At 38.3% G+C, this 25,816-nt stretch overlaps 1 protein-coding gene across 1 annotated transcript in view; it reads right to left on the reverse strand.

Moving 5' to 3' along the window:
• Positions 1 to 25,816, reverse strand: part of VPS13C (vacuolar protein sorting 13 homolog C) — a 105,343-nt gene that overhangs the window by 67,405 nt on the left and 12,122 nt on the right. The window contains exons 6-24 of the mRNA XM_067305368.1: positions 24,703 to 24,812; positions 23,891 to 23,950; positions 23,214 to 23,273; positions 22,417 to 22,494; positions 12,374 to 12,431; positions 11,897 to 12,024; positions 10,885 to 10,991; positions 9,984 to 10,155; positions 8,996 to 9,058; positions 7,660 to 7,795; positions 7,019 to 7,113; positions 5,050 to 5,192; positions 3,381 to 3,573; positions 3,093 to 3,207; positions 2,610 to 2,746; positions 1,772 to 1,898; positions 1,057 to 1,174; positions 465 to 594; positions 11 to 89 (exon numbers count right to left, since the gene is read on the reverse strand). Coding sequence (XP_067161469.1) covers positions 11 to 89; positions 465 to 594; positions 1,057 to 1,174; positions 1,772 to 1,898; positions 2,610 to 2,746; positions 3,093 to 3,207; positions 3,381 to 3,573; positions 5,050 to 5,192; positions 7,019 to 7,113; positions 7,660 to 7,795; positions 8,996 to 9,058; positions 9,984 to 10,155; positions 10,885 to 10,991; positions 11,897 to 12,024; positions 12,374 to 12,431; positions 22,417 to 22,494; positions 23,214 to 23,273; positions 23,891 to 23,950; positions 24,703 to 24,812 — 2,109 coding nt within the window. The remainder of the gene's footprint in view (positions 1 to 10; positions 90 to 464; positions 595 to 1,056; positions 1,175 to 1,771; positions 1,899 to 2,609; positions 2,747 to 3,092; positions 3,208 to 3,380; positions 3,574 to 5,049; positions 5,193 to 7,018; positions 7,114 to 7,659; positions 7,796 to 8,995; positions 9,059 to 9,983; positions 10,156 to 10,884; positions 10,992 to 11,896; positions 12,025 to 12,373; positions 12,432 to 22,416; positions 22,495 to 23,213; positions 23,274 to 23,890; positions 23,951 to 24,702; positions 24,813 to 25,816) is intronic.

Genomic DNA, 25,816 nt, shown 5'->3' on the forward strand with positions numbered 1-25,816 from the left:
AGCGTCTTACCTGACTCTATTTCTGCTAGCAACTGTGGGGTATTAAGTAAGCCTTTGCTAACAACAGGGATTGTGGGAATAGCCGATACCTAGAGAAAGGGAGAGGAAAAAAACAAAACAAAACACTGTTTTAAAGTCTACATAACCTAGTACTTCAGTCATATTTTTACCTGAAGATGCATCTTTCAATTGGCATTTCTCATATTTCCTAAAATGGTCAATTTTGCCAATGCATATACTGAAGCCAGCATGACAAGGCCCAGCTAGCCTTGTTTGTATAAGCCCAGCACAGTATGTCATAATAAAGACACTTTGCCCAGCCCAGCTGGAAGCTTTACATATCTCTTATTTCAAGAGAAGGAGATGACAGACATTAGCAGGAATACACTAATCTTAAAGACATCATTAAAGTGATCACATTTTTTATTTTCCTTTTTTTTCCCCCCCTCCTACAGTCAGCATACCTTTGTGCTTGGAATTGACATAGATGACTTCTCAGGCAATGGAATGCTATCAATCAGATCAAAAATTGCCTTGATTTTCTGGTCAGAAAGTCTGACGTGCACCAAAGGAAGCCCGCCTGACACTTTAAACCTTAAAACAAAACAAACAAACAAAAACCCACAGAAGAGAGATTACAAGAAGCAGAAAATGATTACTGAACTAAAACCTAACATTTGGAACCTTTGACTGTGAGCATAATCCAAAAATTTGATTAATTCCAAGTACATACCAACTCTTGATTTAAAATCTTATTAATATCTATACCCATATATAAAGATCACATCACAGTAAAGCCAGCAATTCTGTATTAAAAATAGAAGCTGGACCCAACTTAAACAGTGTAGTCAGTAACCAATGGAGGTGACAAGGGAACGACCAGCCAAAAAAAACCCCAAAAAGTAGTAGGCTACTTTTATTTCCTTCCTATAGAAGGACCTAATATTAATGCCTTCAAATTCAAAAGTAGGATTGAAGCTTTGGGGAAAACACAACTTGCTTTTCTGTAAGTACCAAGTAATTAAAAAAGAAGTCCTCTCAACATTGATACATTACTTTGCCATCCTGGTATCTTTTTCGACCATTGATTTTGCCAACTGTACATGAATATCCATAGGCTGTAATACATGCAAAGTTGATGGATGTTGAAATCGAGCCTTCTTCCAGTCTTCACCTGCAAATGTTTAGACAATTTAGATGAAAAAAGTATTGCTTGCTAATTGCTCTAATTAAGGTAACATGTAAAGGTAATCAAGTAGCATCACTAGAAAAGGTTAAAGAACCCACTCAAACTGGGGAATCCTAGACCATTTGGGTGAAGTATTTTAAAAGCTTCTGAATACATTTTCAACAGTCTTTAAAAAAAAAAAAAAAATTGCCTTAGCAGCCTTGAGCCCAATTTTATACTAAAAGATGTATCCTTACATAAATCACAAAAATATAACAATGATCAAGCATTCTGCTGACTGCACAACTCAAGTCCAAACGAAGCATCATTATGGCCAATTCCAGCTTTATTTTCCTCCATCTTAAGGAAAAAGAAAACAGTTCTACGCATTTATGTTGCTTGCTGGCATCAAAGTAAAGAAACTGGCAAGAAAATTATTCAGTTTAATACCAGAAGTATGTACTGTAAGACCATTTAGTTGTGCTAGTTTTAATGTCTTTAGTTAGTGCTAGTTTTGGTTTGCCTCTTTTCTTTAAATAACATACTTATTACACTTAAGTATCCTTAATCAATACTTTGAATAAACAGCAGCTATGTTTTTACCTGCTCTGACAAAAAGAAGTTGCACATTTTTTACTTCCACATCAAACTTGTCATAAGCTTTGTCCATAATCTCTTCTAAAGATGGAAAGCTAGAAGCTTGACTACTGCCTTGATTTATGCTGTTCAGCTAAACACATAAGTGACAAGAAAAAGTTAAGTCTACAACTTGCACATACATGCTATTAATTCTAGTGAAGATGAAAAAGATAATTTTGACTCTTATGGAGAAGAGATCTTAATTTATTTCAGACTTTGCTTGATAAGGATAAGCAGAATGTTTTTATAAGTTTTATGAATCCATTTAATTTGAGTTATGCAAAAAACAAGTTTATCATTAGTTAACGAATTTACTGTTAGAGTATGGCTAAGTAAAATATTTATTTGATCAGACAATTAAAATGAAGTTAAATGTCATTTTTCAGCTTTACAGGAACAAGAGAGTCATCTTTCAAACTCCAAATAAAGAAAAAAAATGTATTTTTTTTAACATTCCCTTATATTAATGATTTTTTTTAATTTTTCCTAAAATGGTAGCCTTTTAAGTTCACATGTCATCCAGAAAGGAAAGATGTTATATGGTAAACTAGTAGGATCTTATGTCACCAACAATGAAAATGTTTCCTCAGGAAAGTACGAGTATGACAAAGAACTTAACACCTCTGAACACTGACGCAACTGCTGATGACTCGAATGACTTTGTAACAAGTATCTTAAAAAAACACATTCACAAGTGATCATCTTTGCCCTTCAGAAACAAGATAGTTCCAGATGACAGCTATGTCAAGAGAAGAGAGTATTTTCTTCTTTGAAGCTCAGAAAAAAGAAGCCATTTATATACCTGAAATGTACCGAAGTCTAAAATAAGCAAATCTGATTTTTCATAGTAGAAACCTGTCTGTGGAACCACAAGGTAGGAAGGTTTCAGATTAATCTTCAAGTCAAGGACTTTCCGCATTTCAATAATGTGAACTAATCCTTAAATAAAAGAGAAACATTAAAACTGACATTCGATTCACAGGTAAAACATTTCTTCCATTCCACATATAAAAAGGTGTTGTTTATTCAAAAGACAATGCATCTTGTGTAACATTTTATTGATTTCTCATTAAACTGAAGGTTCCTCCTCACAAAGCATCCACTAACCCTCCAAGTCAAAAAAAAGCAAAAAACAACCCCCCCCCCCCCCAAATATGATTCTATAACATTACATTCTATTTAGGCAGCAACCAAAACTTAAGCAAAGAGTTTTGAAAATCCCATAGAAATCTTTTATGATATTCAAGAGTTCACCTCAGAGATGAGATTGATGTTATCATCCTACCTGTAGCAGTTCTTTCCTTAATTTCTTCCAACTTCATTAACGTGACTGTTGTTAATTTTTCAAGATCCATTCCCTTATTTGTCTGGAAGAACTCTATCATTGCATTTATTGTTCTCTTACAAGAAAGAAAGAGACACAGAATTATCAATATATACAGAAATCACTTAGCAAAAACCTCCAAATTATGGCACACGAATTGACAGAGCAAGAACAGTAAGAATAACAGGGGGGAAAGAAAAAAGAAACGGAGAATCACAAAAAGAGGTTTCTGTTTGAGTTGCTACTCACTGCATCGTATTTTATTTCCACAGGCTGCGATTCAATAGTAAGACTCTGGTCAGCAGCACTATCCTCTGGGTTAATATTAAACTCTATCTTAAGTAGAGATGACTTCTTATCCCCTATGGAAGCCACAAGGGATGGTACAATGTTTTCTTGTCTCAGGCCTGTAATATACCAGTTTTCAAGCTTTGCTTCCACCCTAAAGATGACAAATAGTTAAATATTATTTAATTATAGTACAGAATGCAGTTCTATCTAGAAAGGACATAGAGGATTAGAAAGCCTTTGATAAAGGAAAACATGAAACAAACCTAGCTACACAGGACTAACATACCACAGAGTTAAGAAAAAGTTACATTAATAAAAAGGAAAAATAAACTAAATAGGAGGCAATATGTTCACAGCAACACAATGGTGATATTTTCTTTTTATGTCCTGTCAGCTGAGAGATGGACTGTTTAACTTTCAAGCTCAAGTTTATTAAGAGTTATTAAGAGAATCAGTTACAAAAGAAATGAGAGGTACAGTATTTATACTACAGGTGAAAAAAAAAAGATTGTTAACTGTTCCTTACTGATTTCAAAACAAGTTATGGACAGTCTCACTCTCTTTGGTGCAAATGGAAATTTTTTACTATCACCTTCATTAGGAACAGGTTCATTAGGAACAAGGATAAGTAGGGTCAGCAGTAAAATGCCTATGAAAGTCAATCATGCAAGCACCCCTAAACTAGACAAATTTCATTCAGCCTTAGAAGTACATATTGGATAAGAAACTTCTTTTATGGTCCTGAGTCTACACAACCAATTTCTACACTCCCTTGACCACCCCTTCTCTCTTCCCCTGCCCCGACTTTGGGATGCAACACAGTTTGGGCATAATTAAGATCACAAGCATGGCTCTATTAAGATAGGCTAATTAAATTTTTTCTGAAACTTCCAATCAACAAAAGTGTCTTTTCTACTGTTTCAATCATGCTAATTATATGGCATGCATTTTTCAAGTTTCTTTGTAATTTTGTGCAGCATTCAGGCTGCACCTTTTAATATTCCTCAAAACTATTTTCACCAAAATATTTCAAGAGTCAGCAGTTGAGCTGGTGAGCTTATGCACAAAGTCAGAAGATGGAGGAACTACAAATGAAAGCACGAAAAGTGCACAGACTCATTTTACAGGCACTAAAAATCTTATTCACTGACTGTACAAGACAATAATTTTTCTTTAATATTGCTGGTGTGCCCTTATCTTAAAACACAGGAAGGACTCAGTTTTCCATATTCTGGGTAATCTCCTAACCACAACACAGAGGGGGACACATTTGTCATTTCTGTTGGAAGTCAACAACACATTCAGTAGCTTGGTGAGAGTATACTATCCAGACCATTTCATATTGCTTAAATATCAACTCCCCAAATTAATATTCAGCACTTCAACATTTGGATGCAAGAAATAGCTTAATGTTCATGAAGACTAACAGTGCTTTCTTCATTCCACTCTACATTATTCACCACATAAGTGAAAGTAACTTTTCAAATTACCTATAGAAACAGGGAAAATACAGAATCCCTGTAATTTTACGAGTCAATATACAATATAATGCACTGTTGAAGAAAAAAAGGACAAAGTTGGAAAGAGAAGTGATGTTTCTACAAAAAGAAAATACCAAGCTAATTACTTTATGGCTTGTGCTCCTGGACGCTGCGATACTTTGGTACTCAGATCAATTATCTGTACTTTAAGTGTTTCTGGCACGTTCTTGTCTTCTTTAATTGTAAGAGAAGTACTTAACAGCTTCAGTGTCACAACATGGGCAACATACTAACAAGGAGGACAGAGAAAATTGAGATTAGTTATCTTGATGTTAATAATTCCTTAGAATTTTAATTTAAACTAATCTATGAAATGTGGTAGTTGCAGCTACTCCAGTAGCCAAAGGCAATGCATACATCCCCATGCAGGAAGCTAAGTATAAAGCCTTTACTTTCATTCAACCCCTATCAGTCATTTCTGTAACATAAAAGAGTATTTCAAACTATGCAGAGTATCTAATCTGTATCTCTTGTCAGGAGGCAGAGGGGATTTTTTTTAAGCTGTGAAAGCAAGCGTAGTTAAGCTATACTCAATGCAGAGCTAGCAAGCTCAAACAAAGTCATCATAATCCCACCAAATAACTATATTTTAAAAGATACTGTATAGATACCTTTGCTGTTCTTGCTGCTGAATTGTCAAGTACTGATCTTGTCAAGAATGGGTTTTGCCTTCCTGAGATAAGTACCATTTGGCGGCCTTGTCAGTCAGAAATTTAAGAATCAAATAATACTTTCTATCTGAATTTAAAGCCTGCACATTTCTTCACTGTACTGAGAGATATGAAACCACCTTTATATTTAATAATTTGTCCAAATAAGGAATGGAAATTCTTCCACACAGGGAACAAGGAATGGGTGAAACAAACAGAAAAATGCAACAGTATTGGACGTTGTTTGGACCACGTCTCTATGTTGGTAAGACGACACTTGCTGCTGCTCTACTCTTTTCAGTTTGACAAGAACACGAACTCTCAACTGCACAGAGACTGGGATGATGCCACTCCAGTAATTCTGAGCTTCCTCATGTGACACACATGCAGGATTATGATTAAATTTAACAAAAACGTACAAGGTTGGAGTGGGGTTTTTTTGGGTGGGTCGGGGGCAGGTTTGATGAGAGAAATAAAAAGAATGGGGGAGAGGGGCGCAGGGGAGAAGTGATATCCTGCTTAAAAGAAACACTCCTAATGTAAAAAGTGCTTCTGTAAATGATGAGCAACTCTAAGCAGAACCACCATTTAAAACTACAATGGTAATAGCATTCACAGAAAATGAGTATACCAAGAGAAACCTTAACCTTTGGCATTTTCTTAGTTGTGTACTTCCAAGTTTTCTTTCCATAAACCCTCCCCAAAATACCATAGAGTTTATCTTTTATTTCCTCGCATAACAATCCAAAAAAAATCTGACATATTAAAACATTTTTTAAGTTATACTTTCCTTTTTGTTGTAGAAAAAAGTACTACAACAGAAGTCTGTCTACTTCAAATGATATATTAATCATTAGAACAAATGATTCAATGAAACGTAACATGATGCTTTTAAGAGAAACCTCCCTGAAAATTATAAATATTAGGCTAAACAGGAAATAATCACATTAACGCTTACCTTTCTACAAACACCTATTCAATTATCAGAATCAAATTGACTTTTTAGATCTAAAATGAACAAAAAGACCATACAGACTAATTCAGTTTTCACTACAACACATAGCAAGAAACAGACACAATAAAAAGGCAAGTATGGAATCTCTGTTCATTTACAGTCACTTTTTTTATTCTCTTTCAGGTTGTGAACAGCTATCTATATTCCAATTCCTGATACTTCTAAATCACTCCTGGATATGGTTATGCACAAGGGCATCCAAGGAAACACTAGCCATTCTTCATATTTTCTGAAAAACAATTTTCTTTTTTTGTAATCACCTTTGTACATTCAATATAGACTGGATTTGCACTGACACATATTCCATCAGTAATTGCTTTTCTTAAGGCTAATGAGCCTCAGAAAGTTTTTTGTTTTTTTTTTTAAACCATTCCCATAGAAGTTGCCTACCTGCTTTGGTAAGGAAAGGTGATGGGAGCTGTCACTGTATCCAATAGCAGTAAAAAGCTTAGCTTTCTCTTCTGGTGTCATTAGTTCATCAATAGCTTAAAAATAAACAAACCCATGCATTTACACTTTGATTAGTAACTATAAGTGATTTCCCTTTAATGTGTCTACTGTCCTTTACTCAAGTTTGGCTGAAACATCAAGCTTATCTTCTTCTGATTCTCCATATTGCCAAAAGTTCCATATTATAAAATTATGTACATAGAACCAGTCTTCTTACATGGTGTTAAATATGTTGCACAGACATCAACATCATTTATATTGCAAGAGGACCCATAATTTCCAATAAGCAAAATAGCTTTGAGGAGTACTATTAGAACTTCTGGTTCAGACAGCAGATCACCAGAAGAACACAGCATTTTGATTCTGAAATGTTTATGGCCTTTTCAGAAGTATGTCTTATTTGCCAACTCTATTCATCAACGTTATGTAATACTATAAAATGAATCAATACAGCATAGTACTGTCTTTCCCTTACTCTCCTCTCCTGTGCAGTAGGAAGCACAACATATACTAACTTGCTTCTTACTGTGTATAAAAACTTAAAATATACATTAAATTAGTATATTTCAGTTTAAACCTACTTTCAGGAACTGGTGATTCTTCATCTTCCTTTTTTCTAGATTCTTTCTTACCCCAGAAACCACCAAACCAGCCTCCACTTTTTTTTTCTACTTCAGTGGATTTCTTCTTCAGTAATTTTTGTCCTGATCTTACCATCTATAAATCAGACATTAAAATACAGAATAATAATAAACTGGTTTTACATAAGTAATATATGTAGTATGCTGACTAAACAGATACTTAATTGAGAGACAGGAATACCATCCCTGCAAGAGATTAAGAATGCTTTGACTTACACACCAGATAGAAGCAAAAAGAGGGGATGAGGGAGAAAGCAAGTGGGTGTTATTTTGCATGGCCTTTCTCTCTTTCATTTTGTGCACTTCACTACCATTTAGACTACAAAAAGACAAGAACCACATGCAGAAAGAAAGAATGTAAGAGAAAGCAAGAAGCAATTGCATTTCTTAAATCCAATTTGTTAATACAGTAACAAACCTGAATACTGATCCTGTAACACTAGGTATATTTTGAACTTTTTAACCATACCACACTTTCCGTTTTAAAAATGAAAGTCTGACCAGAAAAGACTCAAAAATAAGCAACATCATTTTTCCTTTTTCATCTTCATTTTACATATATCCTGGATGTGTTGACAAATACTGATGTTACATTGTCATGAACAGTAATGCCACAATGCAAATACAGAGGCTGATTTTAAGGCTAGGAAAACAGCATGCTCTCAGATGACTGTTCTGAGCTTACGCACAGTGTGTGTACGCACAGGTGTTTTTGATCTTAACTGCAGATACAGCACTTTTCATACTGTTATAACAAGCTCAGTGTTAACAGTGATTTCCAAAGTCAAATGCAGCTAGTGACTTCATCTGCCTTTTAATCATTTCTCAGAGTGGTTCTCTAATTAGATTGCCCATCCTCTAAAAAAGGACCAGAATATATCAAGGCAGGTAGTATGGGAACAGCTGTACATGTTGGACTTCACACAGTGACAGTACCAGTCTTGAAATAACAGAAGTCAAAGGAAGAAAGGCGGTAGGAAAAAAAAAAAAAAAAAAATCATTAAATCAGCACTCCAGATAATGGCCTGAATGGTATAGAGTGGGTAGCAGCAACACTTTACACACACACACACACACACACACACACACACAGTTCCTACTTGGGTGTTTTGGAACTGGTTTCCAATTACTCCTGTCCTGGAAAGATAAGCGACTTGCCTTTTCTCCTCCCCATCCAGTCATACTCTTATCACCACAGAGTTTTTCAAAATATTATCATGACAGAACAATCCTGTTCAAAATGCTACAGTATTACTGAACAGAACTTATTTCTTACCTCAACTTGTGCTTGTTGTCTTGCTAAAATTATGTTGAAGACATCGAGTTTTCTTTCTAGGTCCTGTAAAATGTATGGTGAAATCATTTGCCTCTAAAGCACATTTTAAAAAAAAAAAGCTCACCACTACAGCTCCTCTACTAGCCTTTTCACATTCATGCTCTAATTTCTTTCTAGACATGCTCTTTTCTTTCAAAGGTATACCTGCTGCAGAAGTTCACCAGAAGATGAAACCTGACATGCAACAGTCTTTTAAAACAGATCAATTTTCCACTTCAGTAAATGCAAAGCTCATTAATATGTAACCAAAAAAGGTTAATTTAAATAGCACTTCACTATTTTCTTTCTTTCCACAAAAGGTTGCTTTATACTCTGAACTTCAGATTAAAACTTTATTTCCACAGAGGTCTTGTGCACTAGTAAAACCATCAACCATGATTACTGTCATATATAAAAAATTATTTAATAAAGCCCCCAAAACATGCATACATACTTTCTCTAATGTGACAATCTTATCAGCATCTTTTGAATGTTAGAAGGTGTCATGTTTAAAGTGATTTTAACTTACTCCAGCTTTATCTTTGAAAGGCAGACATTATCATCACTGAGGCTGGTTCAGGCTTTACACAGAAACTAAACAAGGGAAAAGCTACATTTCTTTCTGATATTTATGGCTCTACAAAAACACATACTGTGGACCCAACACTCCACTACATTCTGTGCAAATATTTATAGAGCTACTCATTATCCCCATCTATTTCAAAACATACTAAAAATTTGGCATTTAATAGGAAATCTTAAGAGACTGCTTTTTAACTCCTAAGTCAACACTCAGGAAAAGAGAGATTTCTTGTGGTCTTAAAAACAGCCATACTCATTGGTTAAAGGTCTAGTAAAAAACAAAAACAAAAAAAGGAAAATTTCAGTAGTAAAACGTCAACAATGTTTATTGAACCAAGAAATATACTGCCATAGCAACACCACATACCTGAATTTGCCTCTGTGTTTCTTCGGATAGTTTACTCTGCATCAGCTTGTTCTTGTATACATTTTTATAACTCTTCAGAAGCTGCCTATGTTGTTTTATGCTACTCCACGACCACATACGAGTATGTCTTTTGACGTGAACTTCAAGAACACTGTTACCTGCATATTTCCACCTACAATAATTCCACACTTTGAGTAACTTCCCATTTCATTTTGCGCATTATGACTTAAAATAAAATTACAGAGGCAGTTTAGCAATAGGTAAGTATTTTGCTCACAGCTTGCCATCTAAGTAACCTTGCTTATAAAGAAAGTTTAATGGTTTCAACATCACTTTTGAAAGATGGACTCATATGTTATATTTAATGACTGAAGGACTACATATCAACATTCTCTAGTGACTGTGTATTTGTAAATTTGGGCTGTAACAGCATTAAGTACACAGTCATTAAAACTAAAGCACTTTGATAATCAGCATCATTTAAGCATTCTGAAAAAATCCACAGAATTTATCAGCTCAAAACTTCATGAACTGAAATTGCAGCTGACACACACATTTCCCTTGTATCACATTTGATAATTTCAGAAAGGTTAAAACAAAAACAAAAACAAAAAAACACCCAAACACACATGCACCCTTATCTTCTAACCTCAAGAGGGAACACTGGCATTTAGCTTAGAGATTATGGGGGCAGGGTCAGCCTTGCAAGCTGGATTTTCATTTGGTTCTTTCATATGACCTCTCCTGCAAATTTGTTTATACTTGGCTAAGCAAAACACTGTTAAAGTAATAATGATACATGCAATCTAGCTATAAACCCACCATTAACCACCAAGGAGAATAAAGAGACTAGAGAGAAGTTCAGTGTCTCCCAAAAAATGCATGAACACATGCAGCTTACCATTGTTTAGCATTTTTATGGAGACACACATTCGGTCTGAATCTTCGGTATGGTGCATTGCGAACCATGTAATCTACAGACTCCAGAAGATCTATCATGCTGAGGTACTAAAGACATGAAAACAAGTTTCTCAGCACAAGTTCACATTTTGTTACATAGTGTTTAAAATACGCATACATTTACCAGAGTCTTCAGTATTTCTCAGAGTATATAGAAATGTAGGCCTATGTAGTTTTATAAGTATCGAAAAGCACACCAACTATACTCACTGCTCTCAGAGAGCACCGCCTTATGAATTTCAGGTTCCCTTGAGGGCCAAAAACAATTTGTGTTTTCTGTTAGCTTGCTCACCACCAAGTATCGAACTTTCTCAAACTGATCTTATTTTCTTCCTTTGTCAATATCCGATTTCCCCAATTTGAAACAACTGTTGCATTAGTTGATGCTATTGGTACTGTTACAAACACAGCTTCCACTTTGACATGAACAAGAGCTTAAAAAAAAAAAGTATTTAAACAAACCAACCATAAATAATCAGAGTAACTTGCAACACTGACTGCTGTGGAGCTATCTAAAGGAGTTACTGGATACATCAGTGGGCTCTGCTGCCAAAGCCAGTATAGTTCATTCATTCCCACCTTTCCATCTTGGCATCCCTTCAGTCACAGTATTGGCTTACAGTTTTATCAGATAAAGCAGAATAAGGGCTACTCATAAGAATCATTCCATTCTCCATGTGAAAAAAAAATGCTACTTTAAGTGCTGAATATAGGTCAGGGGACCTTACCCAGAGAGTCCACAGATAACACAGGGTCAGAGTATTAGGATCTACCACCAGGACGTGCCTGTTACACAGATGTGTTCACATGGTTCCTGCTACAGGGTTTAAACAGTCTACTCACATAAACAGAGAACTCACAAACAATGTTTTTAAACAAATAAACAAAAAAGAATCCTACAGCTTTTGTCACAAGCTCTAGAATAAGTGATAACAGATAGCAAGCCAGCCTACCTGTGGCTTAGTGAGTTCAATGGCAATTCTCTGTACTTCTACATTCCAATCAAGCTTGGGAGTTTTTAGTTCTACTTCTGCATATGGGTTGATAAACAGTCTTGCAGATGCTGATACTGGTCGAAAAACTTAAAGATAAAAATTTGTGATTAGTTCTACGTTTAAGACTAGAGAATGAGAAGCCATTTTAAAGTACTTTCTTCTGCTACCTGACAGAAGTCTGAAGAGACCAACCACACCAACCACTTAATAGGGATAATGTGTATGCTTAAGACCCACAAATTCATCATGCAACTCTTCCCAAAAATGAAGTTAGCCCAGCAGTCATCAAAAGGCATACAAGCTCTAAGCTGTTACATTATGTTAAGGTTTTTGTAAAATAAAGCTAGTTAGGTCATGCCTATTCGATCAGGCCAGTCTATTGTACACTAACATGCACACAAAAGCTGTATATTCTTTCATTCCTAGCTTACTTACTATACTGGTAGTCTTGAGGCTGGTTACTGCTACATGGAATTCCTCTTTTCAGCTGATCCTGCGAAGAAAAACAATACTGACTAGCAATTGCTGAAAAGTATCACTTGTGGATGGTTTTCTAAAATTGGAGTAGACCAGCTCAAATTCACATGTACTCTGCAGGTTTGCTTGTTTGTTTAATGGGAAATCTAATGCAGCACAAGTACTTTAAGAGTAAACAGTTTTAATATTGGCTTTCTCCAGATTAAAAAAGATCTAAGTTTCTCATATCAAGAGAAAGCTTAGTGCAGTCTTCATTCAACTTTCCTCAAACTTTTGCAGATTTAGAAACATATAGCTCATGTGTACACTGACATGTGAAATGTAACAGAAAGTTTTTAAATTCCTTGAAGGTTTCCAACAGTGTATATTCACATTCTACCTTTCCTATTGTTTAGCATATGGTTATGACACTTGAGTCGTCTGTTATTCTGCAGTTAAGAGAAGAACTCAAGATAGAGAGTCTTATTTCAAGATGAGATCTGTCTTGCACTATAATTCTTCAGCATTCTATCCAGAATGCTATACTCATATGGAAATATTTTATCTTGTTTCAGAATTGCAGTGGCACAAGCAGTTAAAGCAGAAGGCCTTCTAGAAATATGTACGTATTACAGAATCACAGAATCACAGAATCACTGAGGTTGGAAGGGACCTCTGGAGATCATCTAGTCCAACCCCCCTGCTCAAGCAGGGTCACCTAGAGCACATTGCACAGGATTGCATCCAGGCGGCTTTTGAATATCTCCAGAGAAGGAGACTCCACCACCTCTCGGGGCAACCTGTTCCAGTGCTCTGCCACCCTCACAGTGAAAAAGTTTTTCCTCATGTTAAGATGGAAGTGTCTGTGTTTCAGTTTGTGCCCATTGCCTCGCGTCCTGTCGCTCGGCACCACTGAAAAGAGTCTGGTCCCATCCTCTCGACACCCTCCCTTCAGATACTTGTACACATTGATAAGATCTCCTCTCAGCCTTCTCTTCTCCAGGCTAAACAGGCCAAGCTCTCTCAGCCTTTCCTCATAAGAGAGATGCTCCAGTCCCCTAATCATCTTTGTGGCCCTTCGCTGGACTTGCTCCAGTAGTGCCACATCCCTCTTGTACTGGGGAGCCCAGAACTGGACGCAGTACTCCAGATGGGGCCTCACCAGGGCTGAGTAGAGGGGCAGGATCACCTCCCTCGACCTGCTGGCAACACTCTTTCTGATGCAGCCCAGGATACCATTGGCCTTCTTGGCCACAAGGGCACATTGCTGCCTCATACTTAACTTGGTGTCCACCAGCACTCCCAGGTCCTTCTCCGCAGAGCTGCTTTCCAGCAGGTCAACCCCCAACCTGTACTGGTGCATGGGGTTATTCCTCCCCAGGTGCAGGACCCTGCACTTGCCTTTGTTGAACTTCAGGAGGTTCCTCTCCGCCCACCTCTCCAGCCTGTCCAGGTCTCTCTGAATGGCAGCACAGCCCTCTGGTGTATCGGCCACTCCTCCCAGTTTGGTATCGTCAGCAAACTTGCTGAGTGTGCACTCTGTGCCTTCATCCAGGTCATTGATGAAGAAGTTGAACAAGACTGGACCCAGTACTGACCCCTGGGGGACACCGCTAGCTACAGGCCTCCAACTAGACTCTGTGCCGCTGATCACAACTCTCTGAGCTCTGCCATTCAGCCAGTTCTCAATCCACCTCACTGTCCACTCATCTAACCCACACTTCCTGAGCTTGTCTATGAGGATGCTATGGGAGACAGTGTCAAAAGCCTTGCTGAAGTCTAGGTAGACAACATCCACTGCTCTCCCCTCATCTACCCAGCCAGTCATTCCATCATAGAAGGCTATCAGATTGGTTAGGCATGATTTCCCCTTGGTGAAGCCATGCTGACTACTCCTGATCACTTTCTTGTCCTCCACATGCTTGGAGATGGCCTCCAGGATGAGCTGCTCCATCACCTTTCCAGGGATGGAGGTGAGGCTGACTGGCCTGTAGTTCCCTGGGTCCTCCTTCTTGCCCTTTTTGAAGACTGGGGTGACATTGGCTTTCTTCCAGTCCTCGGGCACCTCTCCTGTTCTCCATGACCTTTCAAAGATGATGGAGAGTGGCTTAGCAATAACATCCGCCAGCTCCCTCAGCACTCGTGGGTGCATCCCATCAGGGCCCATGGATTTGTGGGTGTCAAGTTTGCTTAAATGATCTCTAACCCACTCCTCCTCCACCAAGGGAAAGTCTTCCTCTCTCCAGACTTTCTCTCTTGCCTCCAGGGTCTGGGGTTCCTGAGGGCTGGCCTGAGCAGTAAAGACTGAAGCAAAGAAGGCATTCAGTAACTCTGCCTTCTCTGCATCCTTCGTCACCAGGGCACCCACTCCATTCAGCAAAGGGCCCACATTTTCCCTAGTCTTCCTCTTGCTGCTGATGTATTTGAAGAAGCCCTTCTTGTTGTCCTTGACATCTCTAGCCAGATTTAATTCCAAACGGGCCTTAGCCTTCCTCGTCGCATCCCTGCATACTCTGACAACATTCCTATATTCCTCCCAAGTGGCCTGTCCCCCTTTCCACTTTCTGTAGACTTCCTTCTTCTGGTTGAGTTTTGCCAGGAGCTCCTTGCTCATCCATGCAGGTCTCCTACCTCCTTTGCTTGACTTCCTACTCATAGGGATGCACCGCTCTTGAGCCTGGAGGAAGTGATGTTTGAATGTTAACCAGCTCTCTTGAACGCCCCTTCCTTCTAGGGCCCTAACCCATGGGATTCCTCCAGGTAGGTCCCTGAAGAGGCCAAAGTTTGCTCTCCTGAAGTCCAGGGTTGCGATCCTACTTGGTGCCCTGCTGCCTCCTCGCAGGATCCTGAACTCCACCATCTCATGGTCACTGCAGCCAAGGCAGCCTCCAACCTTCACATCTTCCACCAGTCCTTCTTTGTTTGTTAGTACGAGGTCCAGCAGCACCCCTCTCCTTGTTGGCTCCTCCACCACCTGTGTCAAGAAGTTGTCACCAATGCTCTGCAGGAACCTCCAGGACTGTTTGTGCCTAGCTGTGTTGTCTTTCCAGCAGATATCGGGGTGGTTGAAGTCCCCCATGAGAACCAGGGCCTGCGATTGTGAGGCTACTTCCAGCTGTCTGTAGAAGGCCTCATCGACTTCCTCATCCTGATCAGGTGGCCTGTAGTAAACACCCACAACAGTGTCACCCATGCTAGCCTGCCCTTTGATCCTTACCCATAAGCTCTCGACTCGCTCTTCATCCACCCCTAGGCACAGCTCAATACATTCCAGTTGCTCTCTCACATCAAGAGCAACTCCACCACCTCGCTTTCCTGGCCTGTCTTTCCTAAAAAGCACGTAGCCATCCATGACAGCACTCCAGTCATGCGAGCTATCCCACCATGTCTCTGTAATGGCAATGAGATCATGGCCCTGCGACCGCACACACATCTCTAGTTCTTCCTGTTTGTTCCCCAAGCTGCGTGCATTGGTGTACAGGCATTTCAGGGAGGTGATCGAGCATGCAGGTTTCCCAGGAGGGATACAAGAGGGTCCTCCATAGCCACATCCCCTGCGCGCTTCCCTGGCTGCATTCACCTGCTGGAGGCATCCTGACTTGAGCAGTCTTTTGCCAACTACCCTGTCACTATAACTCTCCCCTTCCCCCATCTTTCCTAGTTTAAAGCCCTCCTTACCAGGTTGGCCAACCTGTTGGCAAAGACCCGCGTGCCCCGCCTCGTGAGGTGGATCCCATCTCTCGCCATCAGTTGTCGATCTTCAAACAGGGTCCCATGGTCGTAGAAACCAAAACCCTGTTGCCAACACCAGCGGCGCAGCCAGTCGTTAACCTGGAAAGTCCGTCTCCTCCTCCTCTCATCCATCCCCCTCACTGGCAGGATTGAGGAGAAGATGACCTGGGCTCCCAGACCCTTGACCACCATCCCCAGAGCTCTGAAATCCTGCTTGATGGTCTCCAGTTTGCCCTTGGTGTCATTGGCGCCCACATGGAAGAGCAGCAGTGGGTAATAGTCCGAAGAATGGACGAGCCTAGGCAGTCTTTCCATGACATCTCTCACACGAGCCCCCAGCAGGCCACAAACCTCTCTAGACAAGAGGTCAGGTCGGCAGATAGATGCCTCCGTCCCCTGTAGCAGAGAGTCCCCCACAACAATCACCCGCCGCTTTTTCCGGGTGTTCCGGTAGGGCACAGGGTCTGTTGTCCCGGTTACTTCCCTGGCAGCCATGCCCATCTCCTCCTCATCCTGGAGGGCACTAAACCTGTTCTTCAGCTTCAGGTCTTCAGAAGGAGTAGGAGCCTTTCTCCTCCCACGAGCAGTGACCAGTTTCCAGCCTTCTTCTATGATGTTATGATGTACCGTTTCACACGGCACAGAGCCCTCTGGCAACTCCACTGCTGCGGGGGGTTGGGACTCCTGGAGCTGTACAGTCTCCGAGAATACCCTGTCTATCTCTTGCTCTGCTTCTCGGATGCTGCGCAGCCTACTGACCTCCTCCCGTAACTCCCTTATTAGTATTAGTATTACACAAAGACAGATGAAGTGCTTGTTTCTGTTATGTTTTATAACAATAATATTCACCATGACCCACAGACCATTACAGATTTTTTAAATTACATCTGTATTTTAGATTATGCTCTAATACATTTAATCACTGCAGCTCGCCAACAAGTTTATCCAGCACTGTTCACAGGAATCCAAAAATCCCTACAACTACTGCAGCAGTTACTGCAGTTGAATGTGAAGTTATTTACAGTTAGTTACCAACAGGCCTCAGCAGCCCTCTAACCTGCTACAAACTGTTACACTGTGTTTGGTTTCTAGGTTAAGCTCAATATGGCAGAACTGTAGTAGTTGAATTTCAACATCTATTTTAGGAACACCCCCCCACACACACATATAGACAAAATTCACTGACAGGAACTCTTGTTACTTAAAAATAAGAATGAAAAAGAATGTTTGCTGAACGCTCGTGCTTCTAAGCTATTGTGAAAATGTAACTAGCAGTTTGATCCAACACCATCTCTAAAGCAAAATATTTCTCTCCCACAAATATACAGAACACTTTGCTACAAGGAAAGTTTGATGTTCACTTAGGGGTTTTTTTGTTCGTTTGTTTTAAATGAGGCATGCTGCATTTCTTTTCATCCCTTAACTCATACACAACCACTCTCTGGGTGTCGCAGTTTCTCTGTACAAATACTCCAATTTCTAAACAAGAGTTTATCTTAATCTTAGAGGTGCAGTCATATGAGGCAAAATCTGAAAACTTGCTGCTGTAAGTAGCAGCCCCCGACTCTCATCCTTCTTCCCAACTCTGGAGTCCGCTCCCTGCTTTGTCATAGCACTGAACTTTTATGATTCCCCTTAATGAGCTGTCTGGCTAAGAAGAAACAACACAGAGAAAGCAGCAAAGCAGTAAGAGAAGGAAGGTGGCAACTGGTTTGCCTCTTTAAGCAGCATCAAGATGTTTAAGCATCTCGGCCCTCTCATCTGCTGTAGCTTGTGTGCATCAGTCTGCTCAGGAAAGTACCACCTGCTCATTTACTCTTCTCTAGAAATCTTGAATATCTGCCTACTAAAAGTTCTCAGGTCTTCATCAGGCAGTCATTTGACCCTAATTACCCTATTATTATCAAAATCCTTGCAAGCAACCTCCACGTTTAGAGAAAAGAACCCACCTTCTCTTCTCTGCCCTTCCAAGGAAGGTCAAAGGAGAAAAAAAGACTACCCTCCTCTTTCAGCAGGCAGCTGAGCCTCAGAAAAAATCCTACACTCAGCTGCAAGAAAAAGGCAATGAGCTAGAAGAAAAAGTTAACTTGTCATGCCATTAGGCTTCGTAGTGTGCAGCTCCCCATCAACATGGGAGCTTCTTTGCCTCTTTCTTCCCAGGAGGGCAGGGAGGCAGGATATCTTATGATGAAAGAAAAGGGTTTCATGTTCTCTGATTCACAATAGTGCAATAATTTTACTACATATTTGTAAAGAGTTGAATATGAGTTTCAAATATCAACAAGATCAAAATAAATTAGCAATGGAAGACCAATTCTGAATAAGCCCCAGTAATTCCTATTTCTTAAGGTAGCACCATGCAAGTTCCAGGAAGAACACAAAACTGACCCAAATAGATTTTAGTTTAAACATTTTGTCTAAAACATATTTCATGAAAGAAATTACTATTGTTAAGACAAGTAGTTACTGCTTCCCTTCAAAGCCTGACTTACACCCAGGACATGTTCTACATTCACGTTGCTTAATGGAAAGATAAACAGATACTAATAGTTGTTTTTACCAGGAAAGTATTTCGTAACTACAAATTTCTTCAAGCTACTCCTTTTCCCAGTTCCTTATTTAAAAACTGATTTTTTTTTTTTTTTTTTACAAAAGGTACATTTTCTAATCAAAATATTTGCATTTCAACTTATTTCCTGTCTACTGATCCATATTAATAAAAGCTAGCTTTCAAAAAGATTATTAAATATGTAATAGTTAATCTCACAAACAGCCATATGCTCATGTTATTTAAACACGAAGACTGTTGTATGAAAGTGACAGATTGCTAAGGATTACACAGCTTATTATCACTACAAGGCAGACCAATTAGACATTATGATAAATCTGATTTCTTGATAATACTGCTTAAAATCAAGACTTAAGTGGCCTGTTTAGGTGGGAGACCTACTTTTCCAGGAAACAGGCAATACTAAAAAGTACATATAAAATGTTTATCTTGGTAGCATGGAGAAAGACTCAGGTCTTTAATACAGAGAATATTACTAATCAAAATGTGTTATTTGAAAGATTTGTTTAGTCCACACACTTGTTTCAAAATCCTGAAACAGTCAGAACTTAAAGGAGCACAGAGAATTCACAAAAGTAATTTTTTGCCCATGCTGAATTCTGTTCTTCCCCTGTGTTTCTTCAACTCTTTTCAGGTATGTTCTGAGCTTATTCCTACTCTCACTCTCTCCTCCCTTTAGGCACAGGCCCTTAACATTGCCAGATTCAGCAACAAAGGACACAGAAGACTAAGCACAAATGACAGACGACTTTGAACTGACACAAGTTCTACACTGAACAACATAAGATGCACAACAATCAAATAACGGAGATGATTCTGGTATGTAGACTGATACCAGTACACAGACCAAAATTGCTAAGGGTTTCCAGAATTGGAAAAACTGGAAGTGGGAAGTTGCTTTGACTCAATAGGTGATCACAACACTGGATACTGTCTGCTACGCTGGAATTGCTCTGCCCTCACTCAAAAAAAATTTATGTGGAAGAAACACAGCAGTTTTGGGAAATGGAAAACTCAGTTTTCTAGTCACAGAGGGCAAGATTCCCAACTCTTTCAGACAGTATGCATTAAAATCTTGATTGATGGACTAGAAAATGGTACTTCCTGTCACACAACTCAAGTGCAACAAAAACACACTAGCATCTTCACTTGCAGCTTTGCCTACTTAGTCAATAGTAAATTGAACTCTCCTCAAAAAGAACTGAGGTCTGAGGTGCCAAACAGTCATGTAAGCCCACAAAGCCATCTGTCCATAGGCATGTCAAAGACTGATTCACAAAGGACCTTTCTGACAGTGATAGTATGACATATTTGAAGCAGTAAGGCCTTTGCTGCTTTCAGTTCAAGAACCATGTATTCTGCACAAGTCAGTTTGCATTTACATTTCACTTCACACAGATACAATGGAGAAAACGGTCTATCGACAAGCTAAGACACTAAGAACTGACAATATTATGATAAGTTAACCACTGACTTCAGGGTAAGCCTGAAGAGTCTATAGCTAAAGTAACTTCACTATTATTTAAAATATATAAACACCTTTGCTAAACTAAAAAGGCAGAAATGAAAGTGCACTGAGGCAATTTAGCTCTTTAAACAACTAAAGAAAAGATACCGTACGACTGGAAAAGAAATCAAAATATTGATACTATTTTCTACATACAATGGATTTATGCCCCAGTCCTGGGGCAATAAAAAAGCCCTACAATGGGAGCCAGAACAAAAACAAAAGAAGGGCTTAGGTTTCAAGTTTCACATAACACACAAGATTCACAGAATATTAAGTGATTGGCTGGTTTTTAACACATAACAGCTTCAACTCAACTCTCCACACCAGTACCAAGCCCATCAGGTTAACCACGTAAGTGTATATTTTGTTAAGGAAAAATAAAGATACCCATAAAAGACAAGCACAACGGAAGAAAAGGAAAGGAGCAGCATTTGGAACCTTCCATCCTTATAAGTTTAGAAGGTGAAGTACAAGGACACACAGAGCACACGCATAACCCTTATAAACAATGGATGATAATGGATCAATTTTTGGACAAACAGCACTCATTCACACCAGAAATGGCATGCAGCTATACAGACAGCATACATTGCACATCTAACCTCCTCCACAGTAAAATGAAAAGAGATTCAGACAAACTAAGAACAGTAATCAGATGTCCACTACTCCAAGCAAAGTAAAGCAACTTTTCCATATCCCCTTCTGAAACGTACTTCCAGAACCTAAGATATTCAGTAACGTACTATCCAACAGCTCACCAGAATAACTAATGGCTTCTCATTATCTAAAAATGAGCTAACTCCTTTAACCATGTTAATGAAGTAGCCATTTGAAATAAAGTTCTTAACAGAAATGGTGCTTTAGCAACTCAGAAGCCCTCAGCCAACATAGAGAAAAAGGCTGTTTGCTCTCAGACTCAATTAAGGTCTCTATAGCTGCCCTACTCACAATGTCAAAGTTCCCTATGCCAAAGTACCTCTTCCATCAAAGTAAGTCTTATGAGAAAACATAGCAATGAAATGAAAGCGAAAAAAATACTTCACATACTTACAGTATTAAAAGTTCCAATGCTCTACTACTCATCCAGCTAACAGCAACTCAAAACACGAATGAGTTAGAGAAACTAGACAGAGCCACCTGTAAGCCCACACCCCTACATTTTACTTCATTCTTCCCCTTTAATCACCCTTTTAAAATATCTGCCTCTTGTTCTGTCTTGATTTACACTCCTGGCCCTCATTCTGCCTCTCATCATTTGTACTGGAGTACCATCATCTCTTCCTCTCCAGTCTCAGCACCACCCAAGTTAGCTTCACCAAATACTGCCTCTAGCATCACAGCAGGTCCTTTTCATCTGTATCTTTCACATAGCATGCCTTATCTATGTTCCACCCAAACTCATTTTAAGAAGTCTTCATTATTCAGCCCTAAATTATCTTTCATATTTAAAGCTGTGACCCTTTTCTGTCAAGCACAGCATACTCATTCATCTGTCTGTATAATGTATTCTACTAAAGCTTTTCCCAAATTTTGCTAGAGCTACTTCCCGTAACTGGGGTTGCTCCCTTAAAAGAACCACTACATTATCCTTTCCACAAGTTTTTAAAGTCTGACAATGAGTACATACCACCTATAAGCTTTGGTTTCTTAAAACAAAAGAAAACCACCACAATTCCCCCTCTCCAAAAAAACCAAACACCCTTCGCTTTAATTTCTTGCTCTTCTATTCATTATTCTCCTCTACTGTGTTAGTTTTAACCATGCAGCTAAGGTATATGGATAACAGTGATGCAAGTTCCTCTTCTGATATAGACCTAATATTTCAATTATTTATTAATTCTATGCCCATTTACTATCTCAGTATTGGCAGTTTTATTACAGTAGCTATATAACAATTCAAATAGCCCAGATCTTTAATATACAGTACCAGGTAAACAGCAAGAAGTCAAGATGAATTTAACAGAACTGATTTTACAAACCCAATTTCTGAGTATTTCTAAACAGAAAGGAGTCAATAACATATGGAGTTAACAAAAAATATTAGCCATCAATAGTATAACGGATTAAGATATGACCCTGGTATGAGAAAAATAGCTGACCAAAATAAGGCGTAGAGAACAACAACAACAAAAAAAATTACTATGGTGTATTTTGCAATACTACAATAACTGTGAAATATACAACTGTCTAATGCATTTCCTTCTACATTACCAATATTTGTTCACGGGAGCCATAACACATTTTGCTTTGTACATTCCAGTAAACACTGAGGCTGTCCAGGCACAAAAGCTGTGAAGAAAAGAAAGCATTCAGCAGATTCCATACTCAGTATCCAATCCATTCTATGAGGTTAGCTTTCCACTTTATATATATATATATATAAATAATAATAAATATATATATATTAAAAACTATATAGTTTTTTATATAGTCAGATTTATATATATATATATATATATATAGTTTTTTTATATAGTATATATATTATTTATATATAAAACCATATACACTCCATATACACTCCATATACACAGGCCTGAAAAAGAAGCCAGGATTCTTAAATCCTTCTTACAATATTCCTATCATTTCTTAGATCTTTGAATATTCATTTTAGCAAGTGTGAATCCCTGATATGTTAGGCGTACAGACTAGAGTAGAAACCAGCAATGGTAATTTAATACAATTATTCGAAATTGTAGTTACCATGCAGATTTAAGACTTGCTGTATAATGCATTTAATGAATGAATCTGTGTTTGAATTTATGGCAAATTTTCTAAACCACAGAGTTGAAAGTTAATGCCTTACATAAAAACACTCATTTTGGTTCTACTTCTGTCCAGATACAAAGCAAAATTAAGAAAAAGAACAGGAGAATTAGCAAAACAAAGTGCTTTTTTAAATTTTTCTTTAGAACCCCAGATTATTTCTCTTGCCCCACTTCTACGACAGACCCCCAAGATCAGCTGCTCACTACACTTGTAAAGGAGTTAGGAAAAACACACATTACCTTGTATATCATTTTTTCAGCTTCATTCAGAATAGAAGGTATCCAATTCTCATTTGTTGTCTAAAAGTTAAAAGTAATATAAATCATTCTTTGTATCTTATTCAATACATCTGAGGTTTTATTCTATACTTTCAAGCACAAAATACATCATCATTTTGGTCCTACCAAACAACAGCAGAAGTCAGGTTCTCTAGACTGCATACACATAAGTAAAACTCAGCACTGAATTTGTCAGGTTTAATTTTCAACTCCCTATCTCATATATAAAATGCTTAGCATCTAACAAAAACAAGGGTTAACTGAAATTTTCTCCTCCGTTTCTCAAAAGCCTGGCAAATACACCACATTTCCATTGTCGCAAAGTAATGTTTGTCATAATTTACTTATTAGCCCTGGAAATAACCTACTCTATGAAGGTAAATACTTTCATCTAGTTTTAAAGAACACTTGGATCATAAGAAGAAATGGCTAGTCTCAAAAAGCCCGATCTTCCCCAGTAGTCTTCCCTTCTGCCTGTAAAAACATTAAGTGCCGTTTGCATGCATGAAAGATTGTCTAAGCTTCCAGCTGTATGCAAACTTTCATTATATCACGTTAAACTTTCCTTTTGGCTACCCAGCCAAAGACAGTTAAACTAAATATGTAAGCACATGCACACATTCTCACACACACATTACCAGTAAGCTAAGTTCACCCAACGTCATTCCCAAAGAAACTGGATGCTGTGGATCTGTGATCTACAAAAATGAAAAAAAGAACAGATGTTTATCTCTTGTCTGCCCACACAACGAAGATGCATCATTTCATTAAAACCAACTTGAATTCTGAGCTGTTCTGAGAGTCTTCCTTTGCTTAATAATAATACTAGCTGGAGCATTCTTAGAACTCTCTAAGTTGAGCTAAAAACCAAGATGGATGTGGTATAAAGTCTTTAGACTTAAATCCCAAAGTTTCCTTTCAACATCTAAGAATCTTTGTATGGGGAAAAAATAGTCCCAAAGTAGATTTGGGAAATAATCTACATCTAATCCTTCCCTTTCACATCCAACTATCTCAAACTGCCTCATACTTCATCCTAAAGGAAGCTGGAAGTGGGATGGAACAATATTAGTTCTATTTATATAAAGAGTCTCAATCATCAATTAAGTATTTTTAACCATTTGCTTTCTCACTTATCTCTAATCCCCACCAGTTCCTGCCATTCTGTATCTCATCTATTACACTGAAAAATTCTGTACTTCAACTGCACACACTAATGCATGAGAAACAGCCACTACCCACATTTAGTGAGAGACATGCCATCAAACAGGGCAAAAGAGAGAATATCTATTTCACATATCCAAAATATTTATGGCTTTCAGTCATACTTGGGATATTTTACCTGAAGAAGTATAAAAGAAACCAGTAACAATTTATTTCTAGGGACTACAGAATAATCACCATACTGGAGTCCAATTTAAAATGAAGAAAAGGTGTTCCAAGTACTTACATCATCTTCATATTTGACATGAATGCCTGTGATTTTGACTTGCACATTTTTTATAACTTGAGTTGCAAGCTTTTCTAAAAAAGTATCTTTTTTCTCTTCCTTTGGTTTGTCTAAAATAAAAAAAAGTCATCATTCAGTGTTATAGTCACATCTTGAGTTTAACCATTCCAACAGCTATTCGAATGTAAACTTAATGTTTACTCTAATGTAAATACTTGACACTTAATTGTTTACTTATTTACATTAGATATTTGCATTTTTCTCTTAGCCTAAAAAGCGTAATGCTTTAACAAAATTAGGAAGTTCCTGTCCATCTGTACCCCCATGGGACTCTTTCTTCTGTTAATTACAGAGCACATCACACAAATGTAACCTTCCTGTACATCCATAGTCTGAAGACATGATTTTAGCTTAGTGTGCACAACATGCAACCAGAACAAAGTTTATGTCCAAGTTTCAGTCAAAATCATTTAGCTTACAACAGAGCTTCCTGATCTTTTTGGTAAACATACCTCACTCCACTCCTTTCAAGGTAAAATGTTCTCCCTTAAGACTCCCTCAGCAATTAACTAGCAATTTCAACAAGGAAATAGGTAGAAAGGTGTAATTCAGCACAAAATACCCTTGAATAGCCAGGTGAAGATAATGTTTGGACAATAAAAGATCAGTCCATTACAGCCTTTTAAAGGACATTGAGGATGTTAAAATGCTTGCATACTATATATAGAAAATGAACAGTTGCACTGTAAAATATTACATTTCTTCCATAGTGGACTCATACTGCAGCCAGTTAAGCTAGATCCACACAGAACTTTTCTATGCCATGTAGTGATAACTGAACTTACTCTGAACAAGACAGTGTAGCAGAAGCAGCATATACACCAGAGCCACCCAAGACAAACATATGCATCCTGAAAAAAACTAAGGATTTACAACACACTCACTGTTTAACAACATAAATCTAAAAAGGTTATCTTGGACTGAGTGTCTTAACATTTTAGCTAAAATACAGGCGAGCTGCCTCTTCTCTAGCTGTCTCTACATGTTACCTCATCTTGTACAGTACCTACTTTACAAAGTGGGTGTCACAGTGAAGCGCCACTGATAAGCCTAC

Source organism: Apteryx mantelli, chromosome 15 (genome assembly GCF_036417845.1).
Source record: "Apteryx mantelli isolate bAptMan1 chromosome 15, bAptMan1.hap1, whole genome shotgun sequence".
Classification (NCBI taxonomy): domain Eukaryota; kingdom Metazoa; phylum Chordata; class Aves; order Apterygiformes; family Apterygidae; genus Apteryx; species Apteryx mantelli.